Source organism: Saccharomyces mikatae (genome assembly GCF_947241705.1).
Source record: "Saccharomyces mikatae IFO 1815 strain IFO1815 genome assembly, chromosome: 10".
Lineage (NCBI taxonomy): Eukaryota > Fungi > Ascomycota > Saccharomycetes > Saccharomycetales > Saccharomycetaceae > Saccharomyces > Saccharomyces mikatae.
Window position 1 is genome coordinate 93,448 of NC_079265.1, and position 20,818 is coordinate 114,265.

General features: G+C 37.8%; 11 protein-coding genes and 1 non-coding gene across 12 annotated transcripts; 4 read left to right on the forward strand and 8 right to left on the reverse strand.

Moving 5' to 3' along the window:
* Positions 1-970: 970 nt before the first annotated feature.
* On the forward strand, positions 971-2,698 carry CPS1 (Gly-Xaa carboxypeptidase; the record flags this gene model as incomplete). Its single annotated transcript, XM_056223355.1, has 1 exon — positions 971-2,698. One exon carries the CDS (start codon positions 971-973, stop codon positions 2,696-2,698), a length of 1,728 nt encoding a protein of 575 aa, XP_056077382.1.
* A 201-nt stretch (positions 2,699-2,899) lies between these two features.
* TOH1 (Toh1p) lies at positions 2,900-4,090 on the reverse strand (the record flags this gene model as incomplete). The annotated part of the gene is made up of 1 exon (XM_056223356.1): positions 2,900-4,090. The coding sequence occupies one exon, from the start codon at positions 4,088-4,090 to the stop codon at positions 2,900-2,902; it is 1,191 nt and encodes a 396-aa protein (XP_056077383.1).
* A 252-nt stretch (positions 4,091-4,342) lies between these two features.
* ASG7 (Asg7p) lies at positions 4,343-4,975 on the reverse strand (the record flags this gene model as incomplete). The annotated part of the gene is made up of 1 exon (XM_056223357.1): positions 4,343-4,975. The coding sequence occupies one exon, from the start codon at positions 4,973-4,975 to the stop codon at positions 4,343-4,345; it is 633 nt and encodes a 210-aa protein (XP_056077384.1).
* Positions 4,976-5,482: 507 nt separating this feature from the next.
* On the reverse strand, positions 5,483-7,630 carry SET2 (histone methyltransferase SET2; the record flags this gene model as incomplete). Its single annotated transcript, XM_056223358.1, has 1 exon — positions 5,483-7,630. One exon carries the CDS (start codon positions 7,628-7,630, stop codon positions 5,483-5,485), a length of 2,148 nt encoding a protein of 715 aa, XP_056077385.1.
* A 591-nt stretch (positions 7,631-8,221) lies between these two features.
* Positions 8,222-9,280, forward strand: ERG20 (bifunctional (2E,6E)-farnesyl diphosphate synthase/dimethylallyltranstransferase; the record flags this gene model as incomplete). The annotated part of the gene is made up of 1 exon (XM_056223359.1): positions 8,222-9,280. One exon carries the CDS (start codon positions 8,222-8,224, stop codon positions 9,278-9,280), a length of 1,059 nt encoding a protein of 352 aa, XP_056077386.1.
* A 370-nt stretch (positions 9,281-9,650) lies between these two features.
* On the forward strand, positions 9,651-9,935 carry QCR8 (ubiquinol--cytochrome-c reductase subunit 8; the record flags this gene model as incomplete). The annotated part of the gene is made up of 1 exon (XM_056223360.1): positions 9,651-9,935. The coding sequence occupies one exon, from the start codon at positions 9,651-9,653 to the stop codon at positions 9,933-9,935; it is 285 nt and encodes a 94-aa protein (XP_056077387.1).
* Positions 9,936-10,109: 174 nt separating this feature from the next.
* HAL5 (protein kinase HAL5) lies at positions 10,110-12,668 on the reverse strand (the record flags this gene model as incomplete). The annotated part of the gene is made up of 1 exon (XM_056223361.1): positions 10,110-12,668. One exon carries the CDS (start codon positions 12,666-12,668, stop codon positions 10,110-10,112), a length of 2,559 nt encoding a protein of 852 aa, XP_056077388.1.
* Positions 12,669-13,165: 497 nt separating this feature from the next.
* Positions 13,166-14,359, reverse strand: TPK1 (cAMP-dependent protein kinase catalytic subunit TPK1; the record flags this gene model as incomplete). Its single annotated transcript, XM_056223362.1, has 1 exon — positions 13,166-14,359. The coding sequence occupies one exon, from the start codon at positions 14,357-14,359 to the stop codon at positions 13,166-13,168; it is 1,194 nt and encodes a 397-aa protein (XP_056077389.1).
* A 513-nt stretch (positions 14,360-14,872) lies between these two features.
* SMKI10G0540 (uncharacterized protein) lies at positions 14,873-16,543 on the reverse strand (the record flags this gene model as incomplete). Its single annotated transcript, XM_056223365.1, has 1 exon — positions 14,873-16,543. One exon carries the CDS (start codon positions 16,541-16,543, stop codon positions 14,873-14,875), a length of 1,671 nt encoding a protein of 556 aa, XP_056077390.1.
* Positions 16,544-16,816: 273 nt separating this feature from the next.
* Positions 16,817-18,499, reverse strand: JJJ2 (Jjj2p; the record flags this gene model as incomplete). The annotated part of the gene is made up of 1 exon (XM_056223366.1): positions 16,817-18,499. One exon carries the CDS (start codon positions 18,497-18,499, stop codon positions 16,817-16,819), a length of 1,683 nt encoding a protein of 560 aa, XP_056077391.1.
* A 313-nt stretch (positions 18,500-18,812) lies between these two features.
* Positions 18,813-18,884, reverse strand: Smki_10.trna2E. Its single transcript has one exon. It is a non-coding gene; the product is annotated as a tRNA-Glu (tRNA).
* Positions 18,885-20,203: 1,319 nt separating this feature from the next.
* FMP33 (Fmp33p) lies at positions 20,204-20,746 on the forward strand (the record flags this gene model as incomplete). Its single annotated transcript, XM_056223367.1, has 1 exon — positions 20,204-20,746. One exon carries the CDS (start codon positions 20,204-20,206, stop codon positions 20,744-20,746), a length of 543 nt encoding a protein of 180 aa, XP_056077392.1.
* Between the last annotated feature and the right edge of the window lie 72 nt (positions 20,747-20,818).

Here is a 20,818-nt window from a genome sequence, read left to right on the forward strand (position 1 = left end):
AAGTATCCGAATACTCTATCATGCAAATAACTGCAGATGATGCTCCAGTGCTAAACAATATTACTAATTTTCGACGAAGGTGTTGCATTGATATTTTTCCCCTCAAAAATGTATTGCTACATTATATATGCAATAGAGTATACTTGCCTTTTCGCAGAGCTGAAATTGAGCCTCATATATATATATGTATGGCATCAAGAAATAAATCTCATTTCGACATTGCAAAGAAGGAGCAGCTTGTTGCTCCTCTTCCTCGCTTATCATTTATGGTGAGTCATATTTTGTTCTTGCCTTTATTTATAAATAGTTACTGATGGTCGTCTGAAACTGATCAATTGAAAATCCAAAACAAGACAAGAGAACTGATACAACTCTTGCTGACGAAAGACAAAAAAAACTTTCAACAGTGAAATGAATATAATGTGCAAGAAGGATGATTTCTAAACAAGTTTTCGTACAGCAGCATTCAAGTAATACACAGACACAGGAACAGTGGATTGTCGCATATTAATTGTTCCTGCCACATTTTCACTCCAATAACCTCCTGTTCCTTATACTTAAGTTGCTACTCCCTTGCCTTTACTTAAATTTTGATAATTTAGCTACGAACTGATAGCTCTGCTCCTGTTTTCACTAAATGTGTCATTTAGAGATGTCCCTGGAACGACACTTTCTACAAGCAATGAAAACAGCCTCTTTCTACCAGCTTTTCATGACGAATGAAATCGCATGATAATGTGCATCGTTATCCTAAAGTTCAAAGCGTGTTCCGGTTATCTTAGTCTCAGCGCCCTTATCTTATCGTAACGGCTTTTACTTTCCCCTTTGGGCGAAAGACGATACAGCCTTCCAAAGTCGGCAAAGAAAGTGTATGACATATAAAAAGAATAGATACCCCAAATGAGTCTGTTCTTTTGTGAAAACCACCCACTACCATCTCATCAAGGAATCATTCATTCTCAGTTTCATCATGATTGCCTTAGCAGAAGAGAAGGCCCCTAGAAAATCCCTATGGCAAAGGCACAGAGCTTTTCTTAGCGGAATAGTTGCTCTTATCATCATTGGTACCTTTTTCCTCACCTCAGGTGTCCGCCCAGTACAACCCCATGAAGTAAAGCGTCCACATGATGGTAAAGGTTATCGTCACTCACCCAAATGTGAGAAGATTGAAGCATTGAGCCCATCGTTCAAACATTCTGTCGACACAATTCTTCATGACCCTACGTTTAGAAACGGTTCCATTGAAAAATTGTCCAACGCTGTTAGAATCCCCACTGTAGTGCAAGACAAAAACCCTCATCCTGCAGACGATCCGGACTTTTATAAGCATTTTTATGAATTACATGAGTATTTTGAGAAGACTTTTCCCAACATTCACGAGAATTTGAAATTGGAGAAGGTCAATGAGCTGGGTCTTCTATACACATGGGAGGGATCTAATCCTGACCTAAAACCATTACTGCTCATGGCCCATCAAGATGTTGTCCCTGTAAACAACGAAACTCTATCATCTTGGACTTTTCCTCCATTCTCAGGTCATTATGACCCAGAAACTGATTTTGTTTGGGGTCGTGGTTCTAACGACTGTAAAAATTTATTGATTGCCGAGTTTGAAGCTATTGAACAACTGTTGATTGATGGATTCAAGCCAAACAGGACTGTTATAATGTCGCTTGGTTTTGACGAGGAAGCAAGTGGCACCCTCGGTGCCGCCAGCTTAGCGCCATTTCTTCATGAAAGATACGGTGATGATGGTATTTATAGTATCATCGACGAAGGTGAAGGTATCATGGAAGTCGATAAGGATGTCTTTGTTGCCACTCCAATCAACGCTGAAAAAGGCTATGTCGACTTCGAAGTCAGTATCCTAGGCCATGGTGGTCATTCTTCTGTCCCACCTGATCATACTACTATTGGTGTTGCTTCAGAATTGATTACTGAATTCGAAGCTAACCCATTTGATTACGAGTTCGAGTTTGACAATCCAATCTATGGATTGTTAACATGTGCTGCTGAACATTCTAAATCTCTAAGTAAGGATGTGAAAAAAACAATTTTGGGTGCACCATTCTGTCCTAGAAGAAAAGACAAGCTTGTTGATTATATTTCTAAGCAAGCCCACTTACGCAGTTTAATAAGAACTACGCAAGCTGTGGATATAATCAATGGTGGTGTCAAAGCTAATGCTCTACCTGAAACCACCAGATTCTTGATTAACCACAGAATCAATTTACACTCATCTGTGGCTGAAGTCTTTGAGAGAAACTTGGACTACGCAAAGAAGGTTGCTGAGAAGTATGGCTATGGACTTTCTAAGAACGGTGATTTCATTATCCCTGAAACCGACTTAGGTCACATTGACATTACTCTCTTGAGAGAGTTGGAACCTGCACCAGTATCACCAAGTTCTGGTCCTGTTTGGGACATTTTGGCAGGAACCATCCAAGACGTTTTTGAAAACGGTGTTTTACAAAACAACGAAGAGTTCTATGTTACTACTGGTTTATTCTCAGGGAATACCGATACCAAATACTACTGGAATTTGTCCAAAAACATTTATAGGTTTGTTGGCTCTATTATTGATATAAATTTACTCAAGACCTTACATTCCGTTAATGAACACGTGGATGTCCCAGGTCATTTATCCGCCATCGCCTTTGTTTACGAGTATATTGTTAATGTTAACGAATATGCTTGAGTGACAAAGTCGCAAAGGTTGAATTGTAAAAGTTTTTTTTTCATTTTTTTCATAAACTTTTATTTAAATGAATCTCGTCTATATATGTATCAGTATAACGTAAAAAAACACCACCAGTTGAACAAACATGAAATATAAAAGAGAAGTGTGGAACCGCAGCCCAAAGGGTGATGATGATAATGTGACCGTATAAAACTCAAATCAAATCAAAAATACTTGCGTAAAGGCAGAGAAAATGGCCAGAATATAATACCATACACCGTTTTGCATCTTCGTTAAAGAAATACCATTTGATTTTGAGGTGGTAGAAGGTCTGGTGGCAGAAATACTCATCAATTCAGAAGAATAGGTTTCATTTTGAGGGATCGCTGCTAATAACTTGTTAACGGCCTCCGCAGAAACAGTTTCATTGAAGGGGGTAGCGTCAGAAATGAAAGAGACAACATTACCGCTAGAATCAAAAACAACACCACCTTTCATGGTTCCTGTAGTATTTCTTGAAATATATCCGTAAGATTGAATACCAGTGCCCAAATCCTCAATACCCTGGAAAGTATGGAAGGTAGAGTACAGATGATTTTTTTCCGTACCGTTCATGGCTTCAAAAATATCATACTCACCACATCCACTCATCCAACATGAACAGTTCGAATTTGTTGGATACTGGGAAGTTCTTGCAATATGATCGTTTAACAACCAAATAGCAGGCAAGTCATAATACCCAATAGAACTGCTGTTTTTCTCAGTTTCCGTAGGCATTTCGAATTCAAACAAAAACATTTTGGTCGTACCACCGTACCCATAGTATGCCGGAATACCACTACGGTAAACACCACAGCCCTTGTCGTATCCCGATTTTGGACACGAGACATTTGAATAGATTATATATTCTTGATCAGAAGAAATCAAAGTGCCATCTGCTAAGACAGTGGCCTCACTAGCACTTCCTGTACCGTTAGAACTGGCGTACGACAAAGCGTTTCCTAAACAAGGAGAAGCTTCGCCTCCGTGATTTAAAAAAGTAACATTATCAGCAGTCTTACTACTGGATTCGTAATAGGCCAGACGACTCCAATCAGAAGAGCTTCTACTGTTGTTAACAGTGAATCCAGGGGAAGTGTAAAAGGCAAACTGTTTCAACTCCAATGGTCCACGGAAATGAACAGACAGGTAATCTGCTAATGGTGCATTTTTACCATCAAACCATATCCTGTCACCCACTTCACAAGTGCACGATTCATTGTTGGTGATATCTTTAAACTTATTCACGTTTACATAAGAACCTGTAAAACCAACGTTTGTGAAATCCAACTTCTGGTATGACTGAGGTCCGCTTGCAGCAACAGTGTGCAACATAAATATGCACACAGAAAAAACTATTCTCTGTAACATTCTTCTTACTTGTGCTTATGATGCTTTTATTGGTGTATGTTCTACAATGGCTGCTTCCCTTGATAAGAATTGTTTCTCGAGGATTTTCACGTCCCTATAAATAACCTCAGCTCGGCAACATAGACAAAACAAAAAGAAAAGGGCGGAGCCAAGAATTAAAAAATGAGCGAAAAACAGGAACCCTTGCAGGAGCAACAAAGAGTGTTAGATGGAGGCTGAAAGAGAATGGGGGCTTATACCATCTTAGTTTATCTAACCGGTTTTCTTACATAGAAGGGCTATAAATATTACTAGTATAATGTCAATGACAAGGCCAAGCAAAGACCGTAGATTCCAGTTGCGAAAGCTCTTACGTAACATATCGTGCGACTCCAAGACATCATGAGCTATCTTCTTCAAAAACTCGTAACGATATTTCTTCAGGGTGTCCTCTTCGTTCTCGACTTGTTCCGCGTGTAGCTTTAAGAAAGACGGCGGCGTATCGTTCTCTCCGTCATTCTTATAGTCTTCGCTATTGCTATCACTGAGATCTTGGATGGTGTGAATTTCTTGGATGACTTCTTCCTTTATGGGCATAACCGATCTTTTCGCTATGATTTCACATTCGTAAAATCCTGGGTATTCGTCTTCCTGCAAGTCGTGAAATTCTAATTCATGCGGTTGCCAAAACTGTACAAACCACCAAATTGAGAGATTGACTAACCAGAAAATGGGACACAAAACGCCAAAAATGAAAAACCTTGGCAACCAAGGCTGAATGGGTATACTCATTTTACATGATTTACATTGGCAACAGTATTTTTTCATCCAGGGGTTCTCATCATCCTCGAAGGGCGCGGTCAGTTGTCTTGTCTTATTCTTACTACGTGGCGCCAAAGTAGTCATATTTCCTCTTTTTATTTTTGGGACATTTATAAATAATGGGTACAAGAATGGTGTAACGATAAAATATTATTGACAATGTTAGCTCTTTATATGTTTTCCATATGTTCATCGCTTTCACTGAATTTAACATGTAAATTTCCCGATGCGGTAATTACGTTTCAAAGTCATTTCAGTTCACATAATGACAGCAAAAAAACAAAAGCACTTGAAACGTAAAGATTTTTAAGATCAATATTTGTCATGAAGATGTGTCACATTACTTATCGTTGCATCGTCACTTATGCTCCAGTAATGAGCGTAGTCAAATCTATACTAAAAATGGATAAGGAAGTAACAGAAAAGAAAAGAATTCAAAATGAATACAAATTACATATTGCAATTACAATTATAGTACAAGACTTTGGTTAGGACAGAAAAATAGAAACTGCCATAAATATGCATGTCCAATTGATTACTATGATGTTGAAGGTGGAGGAGACGACATTCTTGTTGATGCTGATATTAATGTCAACGCTTTTTCTGCTTTTTCTTGAGAATTATCTTATCCATATATGATTTTATGAATTCTTTGACTTTATGTCTCTTCTCTTTACTTAAGTCACTAGGTGGTGCCTTTGATGAGTCTTTTTTCAGCTCCTTTGTGGTTAAGATCTTCACAATGTCTTTAGCACATTGTTTTATATTCTCATGATCAAATTGCTTACTCTGTGGGTTACTTCTTATCAAGTTTGGCACAAAAGATGCGAAAAACTTATTCCAGTTATGCTCTAATCTTTGAGATTGGGAAACTGTTTTTCTTTTCAAACGGTTTGCTTCTTTTGCTTCCACTAGTTTTTTAGCCTCTTCCCTTTGCAATTCCTTTTGTTTGTTGGCTTCTGCTATGATATCCTCCAAAACGCTTTTTCTTTCATTCTCAAGCTTTAGCTTTAGCTTTAAACTTTCCAGTTCCTCTTGCTTTGCTCTTTCTAAAGCAATTCTCTCGTACTCAAGTCTTTTTTGTTTTTTCCTCTCATATTCCTCGTCGCTCAGTTTATGTTTCTTGGAGTCTGAAGCACTACTCGTTTTAGAAATCCCACCATTGCTCTGGGAAGTTATTTCTGTACTTGATCTTGAACTAAATACCTTAGATGAACCAGTGGGAGGATAATGTAGTTTTGTTTTCTGTTCTGCATTATAATACAATGGACGACCGTTTTCATGAATGATCTCCCAGCCAGGAGGTAACCTCACCCTTCTCAAATCTATCATTTTACTGGATGCAACGTTTATGTCTTTCTTAGTAATCCTCTTGTATGTTTCAAATTTCGACCATTTCTCCAATAAATCATCACATTCCAGCTTCAAATCTGGACACTTCGTAGGCAGGGCTTTTATTATACTGTCAATTTGTGATGATTCAATACCATTTCGAGTAGTCTTAGGCAATTCCAATAAGAAATCTAAAATTCTTTTGATCATCAACTTTTCATCGCCTTCCTCGACGTCATTTTCCTCTTCCTGAGGCTGCGAATGTTCCATATTGAACAATTTAAGCATTTTACTAAAGCATGTGTACCCATGTAATTTAATAGCCTGATGACGAAGAGAATTATCGTCAATGGTGAAAAGTCTGTTTAAAAGCTTAGATGCAATTACTTTATTATCTTGCTGCAGTAATACACTCATAATTTTCGTCACATCCACTAAGTTATCGATAGGTTTGACTTCCAAAGACTGAAGAAACTCGATATTTATGTTTTCGTTTTCATTCTTTATTATTGGTCCACCGCTTAACTTTTTCAATTTTAACCACTTTTTCTCCATAGAAACAGTGACTCCCAAGGCATCAGCGATGTTTTGAGGCAACAAAGACGCCGCATCTGTTTGAGTTTTACCCCCAAGAAATCCAATACAATTTGGCTCTTCGCAATAACATTTTTGAGCCTGAGCACCATATCGATCCACGTTATAGTCAAATGTAATTTCTTCACCTTTTGAAATTTTCCTTTGAGCAAAAATACCCATGCGAAGTTTACCCTTGACAACCCATTTATTGACATATGCATTTGGACGGCAAGAATGATTACAAAATCTTGCTAACGAACCCTTTATTGTGGCGTCAATGAATTCTCCATTCTGTAGCATCATAAAATAAAAATGCTTGAAATGACGTTGGTCGTAGTCTATCAGCCTATCTCTAAATTCAACCTCCTCGATCACTTCACCTTTATATTCGTAGATGAACTGGTTGGCTTCTATGTCTTGTTCAGCTCTTACACCATACCCTTTATGTTTCGTCTTGAAAATGGCTATCGAGGCGTACTGCTTCTTTTGAAATCGTTGATTCTGGCAGTCATTACCACAAGATGAACACAAGTCATTCACACACTCTATCAAGGTAAGCCTATTGATACAGTCAGAGTCCTCATCACAGGCATGGTTAATGCCATCAGAATATTCTTCATAACAATCACACTCCATGAACTCATTATTCTTGAATGTTCCGATCCGTTTATTTGCGTATATACAATCATCTAAATTTTCAAATTTGGTCAACGCTTCCTGTGTAAGGTCCAGTTCCTGATCGAAAAGCTTTTGAGGTTTACGGTCCTCAGCGTTGTTATTCAGTACTTCTTTTTCATCTTCCGACGCACTAACACTGTGGTTCTTTGACATAATCACGTAAAACAACAACCAGGAAAAGGGGAAAAGCTTAGCAGCACAACTATGCAGTTTCTATCACACTATTCAAAAAGCCCCTTTGAAAGCTGGCAACGTCACCTTAAGTTCTGATAAATAATCACCAAATCGCCAATAATTCTAATAGTTTCTTAACAATTTTTCACATGTTTGTAGTGAATAAAAATAACGTCAAAAGCGATATTCATCACGTGACTATGTATTTAAAAGTGGGTGTATCGTGCTCGTTACAGCAACATAGTATGCCATTTGACCGTCTTTAGGTGATTAGGTTCACCATTTATGAGAAATAGCTTCAGATGGAGATGACTTGACATTCATTACCGTTAACTTTTGTTCTCTCAATAGTCGAAGTTAGCTTCTTCTTGTCCGTTCTAAACGAAACGCCTTGTTGAAAAAGACCGATAAATAGAGGAAGCAACCGTAGGAAATATATATAAACGCATGCCGGAATTGGTGCTTGGTTAAAGATTACCTTTCTGAACTGCGTTCAATCTCAGGTTAAAAAAGTAAACCAACAGGCATTGGACTCACGTAAACATAAAACACATACGAATATAAATCGAAATGGCTTCAGATAAGGAAATTAAGAGAGAGAAATTCTTGAGCGTTTTCCCTAAGTTAGTGGAAGAATTGAACGCATCGCTTTTGGCTTATGGTATGCCAAAGGAAGCATGTGACTGGTATGCGCACTCTTTGAACTACAACACTCCAGGTGGTAAGTTGAATAGAGGATTGTCTGTCGTGGACACGTATGCCATTCTCTCTAACAAGACTGTTGATCAATTAAAGCAAGACGAATACGAAAAAGTTGCCATTCTGGGCTGGTGCATTGAGTTGTTACAAGCTTACTTCTTGGTTGCCGATGACATGATGGATAAGTCTATAACTAGAAGAGGCCAACCATGTTGGTACAAAGTTCCTGAAGTTGGGGAAATTGCCATCAACGACGCGTTCATGTTAGAAGCAGCTATCTACAAGCTGTTGAAATCGCACTTCAGGAACGAGAAATACTACATAGATGTCACCGAATTGTTCCATGAGGTCACCTTCCAAACTGAATTGGGCCAATTGATGGACTTGATCACTGCACCTGAAGACAAAGTCGACTTGAGCAAGTTCTCCTTGAAGAAGCACTCCTTCATAGTGACTTTCAAGACCGCTTACTATTCATTCTACTTGCCAGTTGCTTTAGCCATGTACGTTGCTGGCATCACCGATGAAAAGGACTTGCAACAAGCCAAGGATGTCTTGATTCCATTGGGTGAATACTTCCAAATTCAAGACGACTACTTGGATTGTTTCGGTACCCCAGAACAAATTGGTAAGATCGGTACCGACATTCAGGATAACAAATGTTCCTGGGTTATTAACAAGGCTTTAGAACTTGCTTCTGCAGAACAAAGAAAGACTTTGGACGAAAATTACGGTAAGAAGGACTCAGTCGCAGAGGCCAGGTGTAGACAGATTTTCAATGACTTGAAAATCGACCAACTCTACCAAGAATATGAAGAAACTATTGCTAAAGAGTTAAAGGTTAAAATCTCTCAAGTCGATGAGTCTCGTGGCTTCAAGGCTGATGTCTTGACTGCGTTCTTGAACAAAGTCTACAAGAGAAGCAAATAAGACAACACGTTCCGCGTAGCGCTTAGTTAAAATAAGAATACAAATTAGACAAGGACCATCTATAAGAAATACGTACTTCCGCTATAATATAGTATATACCTAAAGATTATTATCGTTGAGTTTATCGTAGCACGTGACTTTGAGCCGATTTTCCACCAGCCAATGAAAATGAAGAAAAAGCTTGATCGGAAATTACGGGTAGTAGGTTAAGGAAACTCGTGCCACCCCCCAAAATCCTGACCATATAATAATAGGAAAGCGACAACCTCATCTCTCAGACGCTACTTATTAGAGAATGTCTTATTAGAAAGCAACTATCGTACGTTTGATATAACTACATAACCACAGACAATACAATAATTTTACAACAATGGGTCCTCCAAGCGGTAAGACTTATATGGGATGGTGGGGTCACATGGGTGGGCCAAAGCAAAAAGGTATAACTTCATATGCTGTGTCTCCATACGCTCAAAAGCCATTACAGGGTATTTTCCATAATGCCGTATTCAACAGTTTTAGAAGATTCAAATCTCAATTTTTGTACGTTTTGATACCTGCGGGAATTTACTGGTATTGGTGGAAGAACGGTAACGAGTATAACGAATTTCTATACAGTAAAGCTGGTAGAGAAGAATTGGAAAGAGTTAATGTTTAATACTGGTTTTATGCCTCTACGCCCCCATCGATCTTTTGATCTTTTAGAAGCCTATATATATATTCTGTTTACAAAACAAGAGAAAAGAACCCAGTTTATTTATCAATCAATTTATTTATTCATTTAGAGTATCAGTGGTAATAAATACTTATGCATTTTTTGTTTCGTATATCCTTATTTACTAACTTTTGTATACAAGGGTCTATAAACAACACAACATTTTGTTTTTCTCATCCAAGAGCTTTGTAATAATTGCTCAATGGTGATTCTCTTTGTCGGATCGACTTGAAATGTTCTGTACAATGCAATTTTTCTCAATCTATTCAGTTCACTGCTGACATGCCTTAATTCCTCGAACAAGTAAAACTGTCCATCATCTTTAATTTCACTAAGGAATGATTTGAAAAGAGAATCCTTCTCAGGGATGGCGATTTTCCAAAGATACTGACCCATAACCATTGTACAGTAAACAATGCCACAACTCCAACAGTCCACCAGACGTGGATCGTACTCTGCATCTCTTATGAATTCTTCAGGTGCTACGTAGGGTTCTGAACCCATGGCTCCTGTTTGAAAATGTACATGTTTCTCCCAAGCTGTCTGAAAAACTGAACTAGTACCAAAATCACAAATTTTTAGCAACCCATTTGGTTGAAATAAAATATTCTCTGGTTTTAAATCGCAATGTGCTATACCGTGATCATGCATATATTGAACACCATTAAGCAGCTGTTTCATGAAACAATCTGCCTCTAATGGATGCAGCGGGCTACCAGAACCTTCTTTAACAGTCTGGATTAATCTTGAACCCCCGTTATTTGATTCATTAGAAATATTGTTTCTTGTTAGCAACGAATACAAATCACCAGATGCACAAAATTCCATAACTTCTACAAAAGAGTTATTATATTCCATTAGATCCAAAATTTTTAATATGTTTGGAGCATTGAAGATATGTTTTGGTGGCGCGCTTCTTGTAATATTGCCTGGAACTACTGTATTTGCTTCAAAATGGGGATGACTCAATGAGTGACCAATAATGAATTCAGAAGTTAATCTTGTACAAAACTTATCCACTTGATCACCTGGCTTGGGCTTCAATTCTTTGACTGCAAAAAATAATTTTTTACCATTTGAGTAGGTACTGTATGGCAATACATCTCTAGAAGTCTTACATCTCGCACAGATTTTAACCACCCCGTATGCGCCTGCACCTACAACGCCAATGGACTTCCCATATTTCTGAGAACAAGGCTTGTGAGAGGTATCATCATTTATTGGTCCGGTCTTGTTATCTGTGTCGCCAGTATCTTCTTGTTTATTACTATTACTCCTAGCTTCGCCACTATTACTTCTTGCGTTGTCAGTTTTGAGGCCCTTTCGTATCTTTTCAGATAACGCATTGATTAACTTTAACTCTTCAGCGCCTACAGCAGCATTAGGATTCACGATTTGCGGAATATTCTTCCCGTCACTTTTCATCAGTTCATCATTATTACCATTTTTGAGATTGCCTGTTCTTGATTTTTTCAGAACTTGCGATCTGATAAATTTTTGGGATGGTATTATTGAAAAGGCCTTCTCTAGATTGATTTGTTCACTATTTTCACCTTGCTGTTGTTGTTGCTGATTCACATCCTTGTGGGATTTAAACAACCCACTAAGCGAGAATACGGATTTTTGCTTGTGCATATTTGTCTCGGTGTCATTGTCGCCATCATCACCGCTGTTTGCAGAAGCATCGTTGTCCTTTTCATCGCCACTATCGACATTTTTGTAGTTTGTAATAATAGGTAGTACTCTTAAAGAATGTTCATGGTATCCGTTTTCAAAGACTTTGAAATGATCTAAATCCAGAATACACTTACTCTCAATCTCCTGAAACTTGGGTAAACTGGAGGCACTGATAGAGTCTGAGTGGTTTCTTCCCCTCATATATATTCTGTTGCTTGTATTGTTACCAGTATTGGTGGTGAGGTTCGGATTTGCTCCATCGTTTCCATTTTTGGTAGGTAGAGATCTTGGTGTAGACAAGCTGTTCTTTCTGCTTCTTGTACGATTGCTATGGTTACGTACACCCAGACTGTTTCTCCTTTTCAGTTTGGATTCTTCATCGTAATCAAGCATTGCGTCGATGGAAAAATTATTTTCCTGATCCAGAACATGGTTGGCGCTACTATTTGTAGAATTTGGTGGAGCTGCGTTTTGCGGAAAGTTTCTGAGTCTTTCCCTTGGTTGCCTTTCAGCTTCATCGCTACCAACTGTATAACGATGATGAGGCACATAAACGTCTTTGGAACGTGTACCTTTAGCACGTGGTTTTTCGTCCTTCTTGTTTTGAAGCTCTTCTCTCTCTAATAAATTAGCTTCGTCTTCATCTTTTTCACTTATGAAGGATTCCTGTGAGAACATTTCGTTTTCTGAATTCAAGGATGGTTCTCTACTAGGTGACAACGATAGCTTTGCAATATTAGGAACGCCCAACTTATGATGCTTGGGAGCTGCTTGTAGAACAGGGCTATTTACGGGGGATATAGATGGAGATGATACATTACTAGTTACGATTCTTGTTGTTAGATGAGAATGCGCTTGATCCTGACCAGGACGGGGTGAAGGTGCTGCACCGTTACTACTGCCAGAAATTCCTGAAGGCTTAAACAAACCACGAATGGATTCAGAAAGAGATCTAGCCCTCTTCAAAGACGTATGGCGTGAAAGTTTCTCATCTCCCATCGTTTTTTTAAATTGGAATTTTCTTTTCTATTTAGCAAGTTTCTCTATCTTCTTTCTATTCTGAAAGTAAATGGATGGAAAGAATGAATCTTTTCGTAGACTATAATGCTTCCTAAAATATACACGAATAGAATGGACGTACTGACTTCTTTGACGATACCAATTGCCTTTATTTGCTCTACACTAGGGGGTTCTTGCTAAAAAAATCGATAAATAAAATCCTTCAGTTCATGATGCAAGCTCGAAAGTGGCGCGGCGAGCGAAGTAGAAAATCATAGAAAGAAGCGTAGAATGAACGCTTTTTACATGGTAAGAATACGCCTCGATAACACTGCCTATCTGACTTACAAAAAGTAGTGAGCATTACATGATCTTAATGGTATCTATAGAGGGATAGATATTTTGTTTTTGATGGGGAATGGCTACGTAAAAGACAGAAAAAAATTACTGAAAAAAGTTATAGATAAAAGGGTGAAAATACAACAAAACATTAGTCATTAGAAGTCGTGGAAAAGATCTGCATACGGGTCCTCACCCTGAACACCATAATTGATATCTTCCTCAGGGTACTTATCAAACTGAGAGGTGTCACCTTGTCCCTGTTGAATGGGTGGTTCATACGGTGTTTCTATATTTCTAGATAAAAGCTTTTCCCAGACGACTTCTTTGAACCAAGGATGATTCTTGACATCTTCTGTACCATTCTGTAAATTACCCAATCTCTGACTCAAGTCTCTTGTGATCAACCTGCTCAACAAATCCTTTACATCTTCGTTGAAAAATGGTGGAAATCTTAATTCGGCATTCAAAATTTTCTCATAGGTTTTCATGGTGTTTGAATCATAAAAGGGAGTGTACCCCGCTAGCATTTCGTAAATCAATATGCCGAAACTCCACCAATCGATAGATTTATTATATGGCTTGGTGCTAACAACCTCAGGTGCTATGTAATCGGGGGTGCCACATAAGGTATATGTGACATCTGGAACGTACTTGGCAAACCCAAAATCTGTTATCTTTATATGTCCGTTCTTATCAAGCAAAATATTCTCCGGTTTCAAATCCCTATAAATTATGTCTTTGCTGTGTAAGTACTCCAAAGCTAAACAAACTTCTGCGGCATAAAATTTAGCAACCGGGTTGGGAAATCTTTGGGATTTTCTTAATAAAGAAAACAATTCCCCACCTTCAATATAATCCATGATCATGAAAATTTGCTGAGCGTCTTGGAAAGTCCCCCACATTCTGATAATGAACGGATGCGTCACGATAGAAAGCATCAACCGCTCATCGTTTGTGTGCTCTACCTGTTTCAATCTCACCACAATTTCCTTTTTCAAAACTTTCATGGCGTAGTATCTACCATTGTGTCTTGATCTTATCAAATGAACCCTGCCGAAGGAGCCAGTTCCCAATGTCCTTAATATCTGGAAGTCCTGTAAACTGTACTTTCCGCCTGTAACCCTTGCCTGGCCAATAAATTGCTTATACTGTTCTTCATTGTAATAAGTCACTTGTGGATGTTTCGGTTTCTCTTGGGTTTCCTCGCCCTCTTTTTCTACAGCCTTACCTTCGTTTCCGTTTTCTGTGGCAGTTGTTTTGCTTTCTCTCCCTTCATCCGTGTGTGTTTCATCACCTTGCCTACTATCCAGAGTCTTTTGACCTTCTCCATTCTGTTCTTCAGTTGACATATCAAAAAAAAGTCGTTTTTCACTCAATCAACTATATTCATGCACTTGTTGAGCTAAGAGATCACTGTGCTACCTTCAATACTAATTAAAAATGTAAGCAAGCCAGCAAAAATAAGGTATGAGCAAAGAACAATCGCAGATTTCTTGACTTTATCAAATAAAAACTCCCCGGTGAAGACAATCGCAGATTCTATGAAGTATCACACCCAAAATTCTCGCTTCTTCTTGCTAAAGATACTGATGAATATTTTTCAAGTAAAGGGATACAATCCCCCCTTGATTATTATGTCAAAGTTTTTGCCAGATCTCGCCCTTTCGCCCCCCTAATAGCGCGAAAAAAAGATCATCGCAATAGTGTGAAGAAAAGCCAATTAGCGGTGGAATCATATTGTACTGAATTAAGAGAGGTTAAGTTTCACGAGTTTGTTGAGAGTGTGCATTACGATCAGAAATAATAGCATAGAATGTAACAAACTAATAGTAATAGGTGGCATATATGGTATATAAATGTTCTCAAGGCCCCTCCAACGAAGGGTTCTGGTAAATTCTTAGGAAAAATGTCAACAGGATGGCAGTAATACTTGTTGAGAACGGTATATATATAAACAAACCGGGATTGACAGAGACAGTAGCGCCGTACAGCTTAAGGAGAACCGGTGGAATGACAAGCATTACGCAGGATCTTATTAAAGCCATTGCTCCGAACATCTCACCTGTATGCTTCTTGGAGGTGTATTTAATAATGGCAGACTGCAAAGTTGGTGAGCAGAAGGCGCTCAATGCTTGTAAGAGAGCGAATATGACCATAGACGTAGAAGTTTTCTCGCCAAATCGTATCATGACAAAGAGACTCATTGTTATGACGATCATAGAAAACCGTATGCAAAAGATATCTATCTTATCTATTGAATGATTCAAATGTTGATAAATCCGTTTCAGTGCGTAGAGTAGTGCTGGCGACACGATCAGTAGCACAACGCCTCTTCCGATTCCCAATATAGATATGAAATAGCCTAGTTCCACCGCGTGCCATTTGTACTCGTATGTAGAAAATAAAACCAAAGCCGGCATGCATGATGTGGTACCGCAGACAAATAGTATATCAAGTACAACTAGTAAGATAACGGTGTACCGCGGCACCAAGGAACCCGCACTGTCGGGTTTCAGCCATAGTTTCTTTACAGGAGAAAGCAGATCCATTAACCTCATTATTTGAAATTTTCCATACGTAACAGACTGGTAATTCTTTGTATCATCGGAACCTGATTGAGACCTTAATTTCTCTCTCCTTCTTGTATAGCTCGATTGAGAATGTGCCATCTGGGTTTCATGGCGCGGCTCTATCATAATCGTCTCACATATTATGAATGCCAATATGACAAACACTATAGACGTGTAGATAGGGATAAACCCGTTGCCACTAGTTAACTTGACTAGGAAGGATCCAAACATTGGACCTATGCCCATAGTGGCGTATATACAACTCATCATTATCCCTATTGTCACCATTCTATGTTCAGTTTTCACTATATCTGAAACGTAACTATTTCCATTCGCTACTAGTGCAAATAATCCACCAAATGATGGAACGATGCAGGCAGTGAGAATAATAGCCCATTTGTGATACCTCATCTTCGATGATAGAGTAAATACGTGAGTTAGCAGTCCAATGACTCTAATGCCGCTCATGTATTTGAAAACACGCACTCTACCTATCCTATCGGATAATTCTCCCCACTTACCAGCCATGAAAATACTAATTGCCCCCGCTATCATCATGGTAGAAGAAGAAATGCCGGAGACTATTGTCTGCACGGCTACATCATCGTAGTGTCCATCATCATCTGCAATTCCTTCGGCAACCTTATCCATAACTAGTGGGATCACAGCTGTCATGGATATAGACTCTGCAATACAGATAATCATGACAAGACCATACAAACAGAATAGTTTTCTACGTCCCCTTTCCCCTTCAATGCTCTTGGTTACACTCAAAATACTAGGGGAACCTTGTCGAGAAGAATTATAACTATTGTCCTGAACAGTATCATTCGTAGTATCATCAATGCCTGCACTTTCGCCTTGACTGATGATTCCATCCAAGGCGTTGATCCCGGTCCTTTCTAATAAATAATCCATCTCATCTGGAGACGTTAAACGTGTTGTTTCAGCCTCGTTTGTCATTATGCAGCCCTGTTGATTCTCACGACTTGAATGAACGTGCGTGAAATACAAAGAACTAGGGCTCAAGTTCTTTTTAAGTCTATTGAACTCTCTCTACTTTGAGATCAGCCCTTCGTCCTGTCAATTTTTTAAGGAATCCCTTATCTTTTCTTTTCCCGCTTTTTCAATTAAGGATAATTAAGAGGAAGAAATACCCTGATAGAGTTCCATGGAACAATGGCATGCTTTAGTGATAATTCTAAAACTAAATATAATATTTATTTTATGATATATCTATACACTGCCATCACATATTCCCGAAAAAATCTCAACAACCTGCATCTGTCTCTTCTGTAAGATGTTCATTTTGTCTATTAGACTTTTGTCAAATTCCAAGGATATTTTCCAAGTCATAATATTCTGACTTTCTGTTAATATATCACCAAACTGCATATCTGCCCTCAGACGCTGTAATGATGCTTGATGTAATTCTTCCTTGAGTTTATTGCATTGGTTAATGAACAGTTGCACATTAAGCTTCAATGCTTCTAAATCAAGAATGGCTCCAAAATCTGGGATTTCGGGGATTTGAAGATCCAAGATCTTGGGAGTAATTCCATACTGTTCCAACGATAGTTTAGGCTTCACATTATTACTTTCGGCTTGGGAGAGGGTTTCACTTTGAGTGTGATTCTCTGTAGTCTTAAGTTTTTTGAAAAGACTAATTGACTCTAATGATTCGTTAATCGCATTCATCACAAAAAAGTCCTTTTCTTTTGGCAAAGATCGAGACAACTCTTCTAAAGATATATCGTCCCCTTTTCTCCTTTTTATTCCCTTGGGATCTCTGATGGAGAGTTTCTCTATATCGATCATGTCATTGTGTTTTTTTTCATTTTTGTCATCGTTACGATACATATCTTTATTTCGATCATCTAGATTGCTTATATTGAGTTTTTCAACAATATCTCTTAAGATGTTCCATCCTTCAATGGTGTTAGTAGTTGCAGGTATCTCTTTAATGGGAGAAACGGACCTTCGAAATTGATTTCTACACTCATATTTATTTCTTGAGTAATGTCGATACTCATGGTTGTAGAAAGGCGATTGCAAATTTGATTCACGAGAACCAGCAGAAAAAACACCGATCTTGGGTAGTTTGAACTGCTTGTATCCCATTTCTTCTTTCCCTTTCTCTTCGGCCGACATTCTTCTTTCCTTTTTCGATTCTTTGTTGTCCTTTTGCTCCTCCTCGGGACTGCTGGACTTTGATGTCTCTCTATAACAATGCTCTTCTTCACTATCACTGGATACTGATCTCAAAGGCGTATCCGGATCTTCACGATACGATTCGCTTTTGTTCGCCTTGTTACCTAACATTTCCCATATTTCTTGAAACTGAGAGTTCGTATCCATTGAGCTCCTATTACTCACATTTATTTTTGAAACTCCATTCCCTTCTATATCTGGATTTCCATGTTTTCTCTCCTTTTTTGACGAATAATAATGACTTCGTTGATAGCTCTTTAAATTAAAAGATTTAAATATGGGAACCTTGCTCTTGGAAGGTGCGTTCATTTTCTTACCTACTCCAAAACCGTACGGCTGTTGTTCATAGGGTTTATTTTGCCTAGAGTGTGCCTCTGATTTCCCGACTATCGGGCTCATCTCATGAGAGTTTTTTACTTTGGTCTTGAAAATGTGACAGTGTTCCCTTGGTTGATAAGTGTGCAGGCCTTTAATTTTTAAATCTCGATCATATCGAAGTTTTTGGTTTTCATCAGTTAGGATAGAATGTGCATGCACTACAGCTTTGAATAACTCTTCACACTTATCAGATTTTGTTTTATCTGGATGAAGAAGTCTGGCTAGTTTCAGGTATGACTTATGTACCTCGGAGGACGTAGCATTCGAAGCCAAGCCTAATATAGAATAATAGGTTGTTCTATCTAGGCGTGGTTCTATTACCTCAGACATCTGAGTAGTAAAATTCACACTATCTGAATACGAGGAAGCGCTTTGTTACGCTCTGCATTGGGCATTCTAGGGTCTTTTATTCTCAGGCCTCAAAAAAGGCTTAAGGCATCGCACGGTGTTTTTAAGATGACCGGTCCGATTTGGGAATCGTGAAAGTTTTACAATCACGAGTATAAAGAAACAAAAGATCTATGGGGTCAACAAGAAACAGCTTATTTCTGCTGAGAAGTTATACACCCCAAAAATAAAAAAGAATTACAACTGAATCACTCTTTAAATTAAAGTTGTTAATAAAAATAATAGCTAAAAAATACTCCGATACGGGGAGTCGAACCCCGGTCTCCACGGTGAAAGCGTGATGTGATAGCCGTTACACTATATCGGATAATAAATTGTTAAAATTTTTAATCTTACGATGGAATACCTTAGTATGAAAATACATCATCATCCTAAGCGTTCATAAAACACATATGAAACAATCTTATAACGAAACGAACAGATTGAACAACATAAGGTTAAACTCTGCTTTCCCGAGCTGAGCTAATCAAATGTATATGTTGGGAATAAGTGATTACTACTATACATTTATTTATATACCTCTCTTATATAGATTGAGAAGGAACGACTTATTCTTAATTATTACAACTTACTAAACAACTAATTATCAACACATTAAAATAACGAAGACACATTGTCCAATATAGAAGTTATAGTCAAAATATATACACAGTGAAATTAATCATCTTGAACCAGTATTTTTATTATTATTATTAGAATAAAATTAAACTATACTTACATTAATAAAATAAAAAAAACGAAGAAAAAACAAAACTTAAATTTTATTTCATTAATGCATATTAATTATATTACTTATTATTTTAATAATATTCATATAAATCAATTAAAGAAAGATTGAATTTTAGAATATGAATATGTATATAAATTTTTAATAAATAGTATTCTAGGAAACTACAATGCAAGACTAGACACATCGAAATAGAAGAACGAGTTTGAGTTTGGACCAAAAGTTCTCTTAGCATCTGAATAAGTTTACTACGTGACAAGAGACTATGATTAATAAGAAGTGAAATTTGGGATTTTTGTGGCAGATCTCCCACCCTATTGAATCATTAATTAAGCGTATTGGTGAAAAATAGATAAATGTTGAGATATATGTTGGGATTCCATTGTTTATAAACGCGATATTACACGGTAAACTGAATCTACTAAAAGCTCTCCCAAAAAAAAAAAAGAATCCACAAAATGAAATCAATAGTTCCACATGATAATATATATAATCTTTCTTCCATTTTATACGTTGCCATTTATTACCTTATTACATTATCAATCCTTGCGTTTCAGCTTCCTCTAACTTCGATAACAGCTTCTCATAGCTTATGCCATCTTTTAACACCGTATACGATAATGTACTAGTAGTATGACTCTAGTTGATAGACGTTAGTTGATTTTCATTCCAACATTTATTACATTTCTAGTTCTTCAATCGCATCATTTAGTCTCGTGTTGATGTGTCTTGTCTCCTTTTGCTCCTTTCTTAAGCGCCAACAAAAATTCCGAGATTTTCTTTGATACTCCCCTAAATGTTTATTCTCTATCTATTATAAGATTATCTTGAATGATGTCTATAGCGAAAAATTAATGCAAACCAGATAATCACAGACACATTGAGCTCGTTAATCAAGTATGCTATACAAAAGGCTAATACGTCAGAAATCACAATTCAGCAAGGCCTCAGCCGCGCAACCCAGTTCAGTCCTAAGATTTTTGTTTTCGAGGGGTAATTTGTATACCAATCTTTTAGTGACAACACTCTACGGCACAGGTCTGGTATGTTTATACCTGGAATCAAATAGTTTGAAAAAGTCCAGAGGGAAACAAGACCCTCCTATCATCGAAAAAAATGACATTGTTGAAATAGTCCATGATGCTCCCAATAGAATTTTTAAACCAGCACTTGAAACACATGAGGAGAAAATGCAGGGTCTACACAGAAGTGACTTCTATAAAGTAGTTCATTCTTTGACGTACAGTGATGTCTCACAATTTTCAATTGTTTGGGGATTTCTCATCCAATTATCGAGTTTCATCGGTAGTTTCTCCTTAGGTAAAAAATCTATGTTCCATAAGGGAAGTCTTGTTGGAGTTGTAGGGTTTCCGCCATTGATATTTTTTGCCCTTCGACTTAGAATGAAGCAACTGGAAAACGCTGGAGTGCGCTTTGAATAATGCGAAAGAAAAATTCTTCGAATAGGTAATGAAGAGATAGATAAAAAATATCACGATGAATATGTAAAGTTA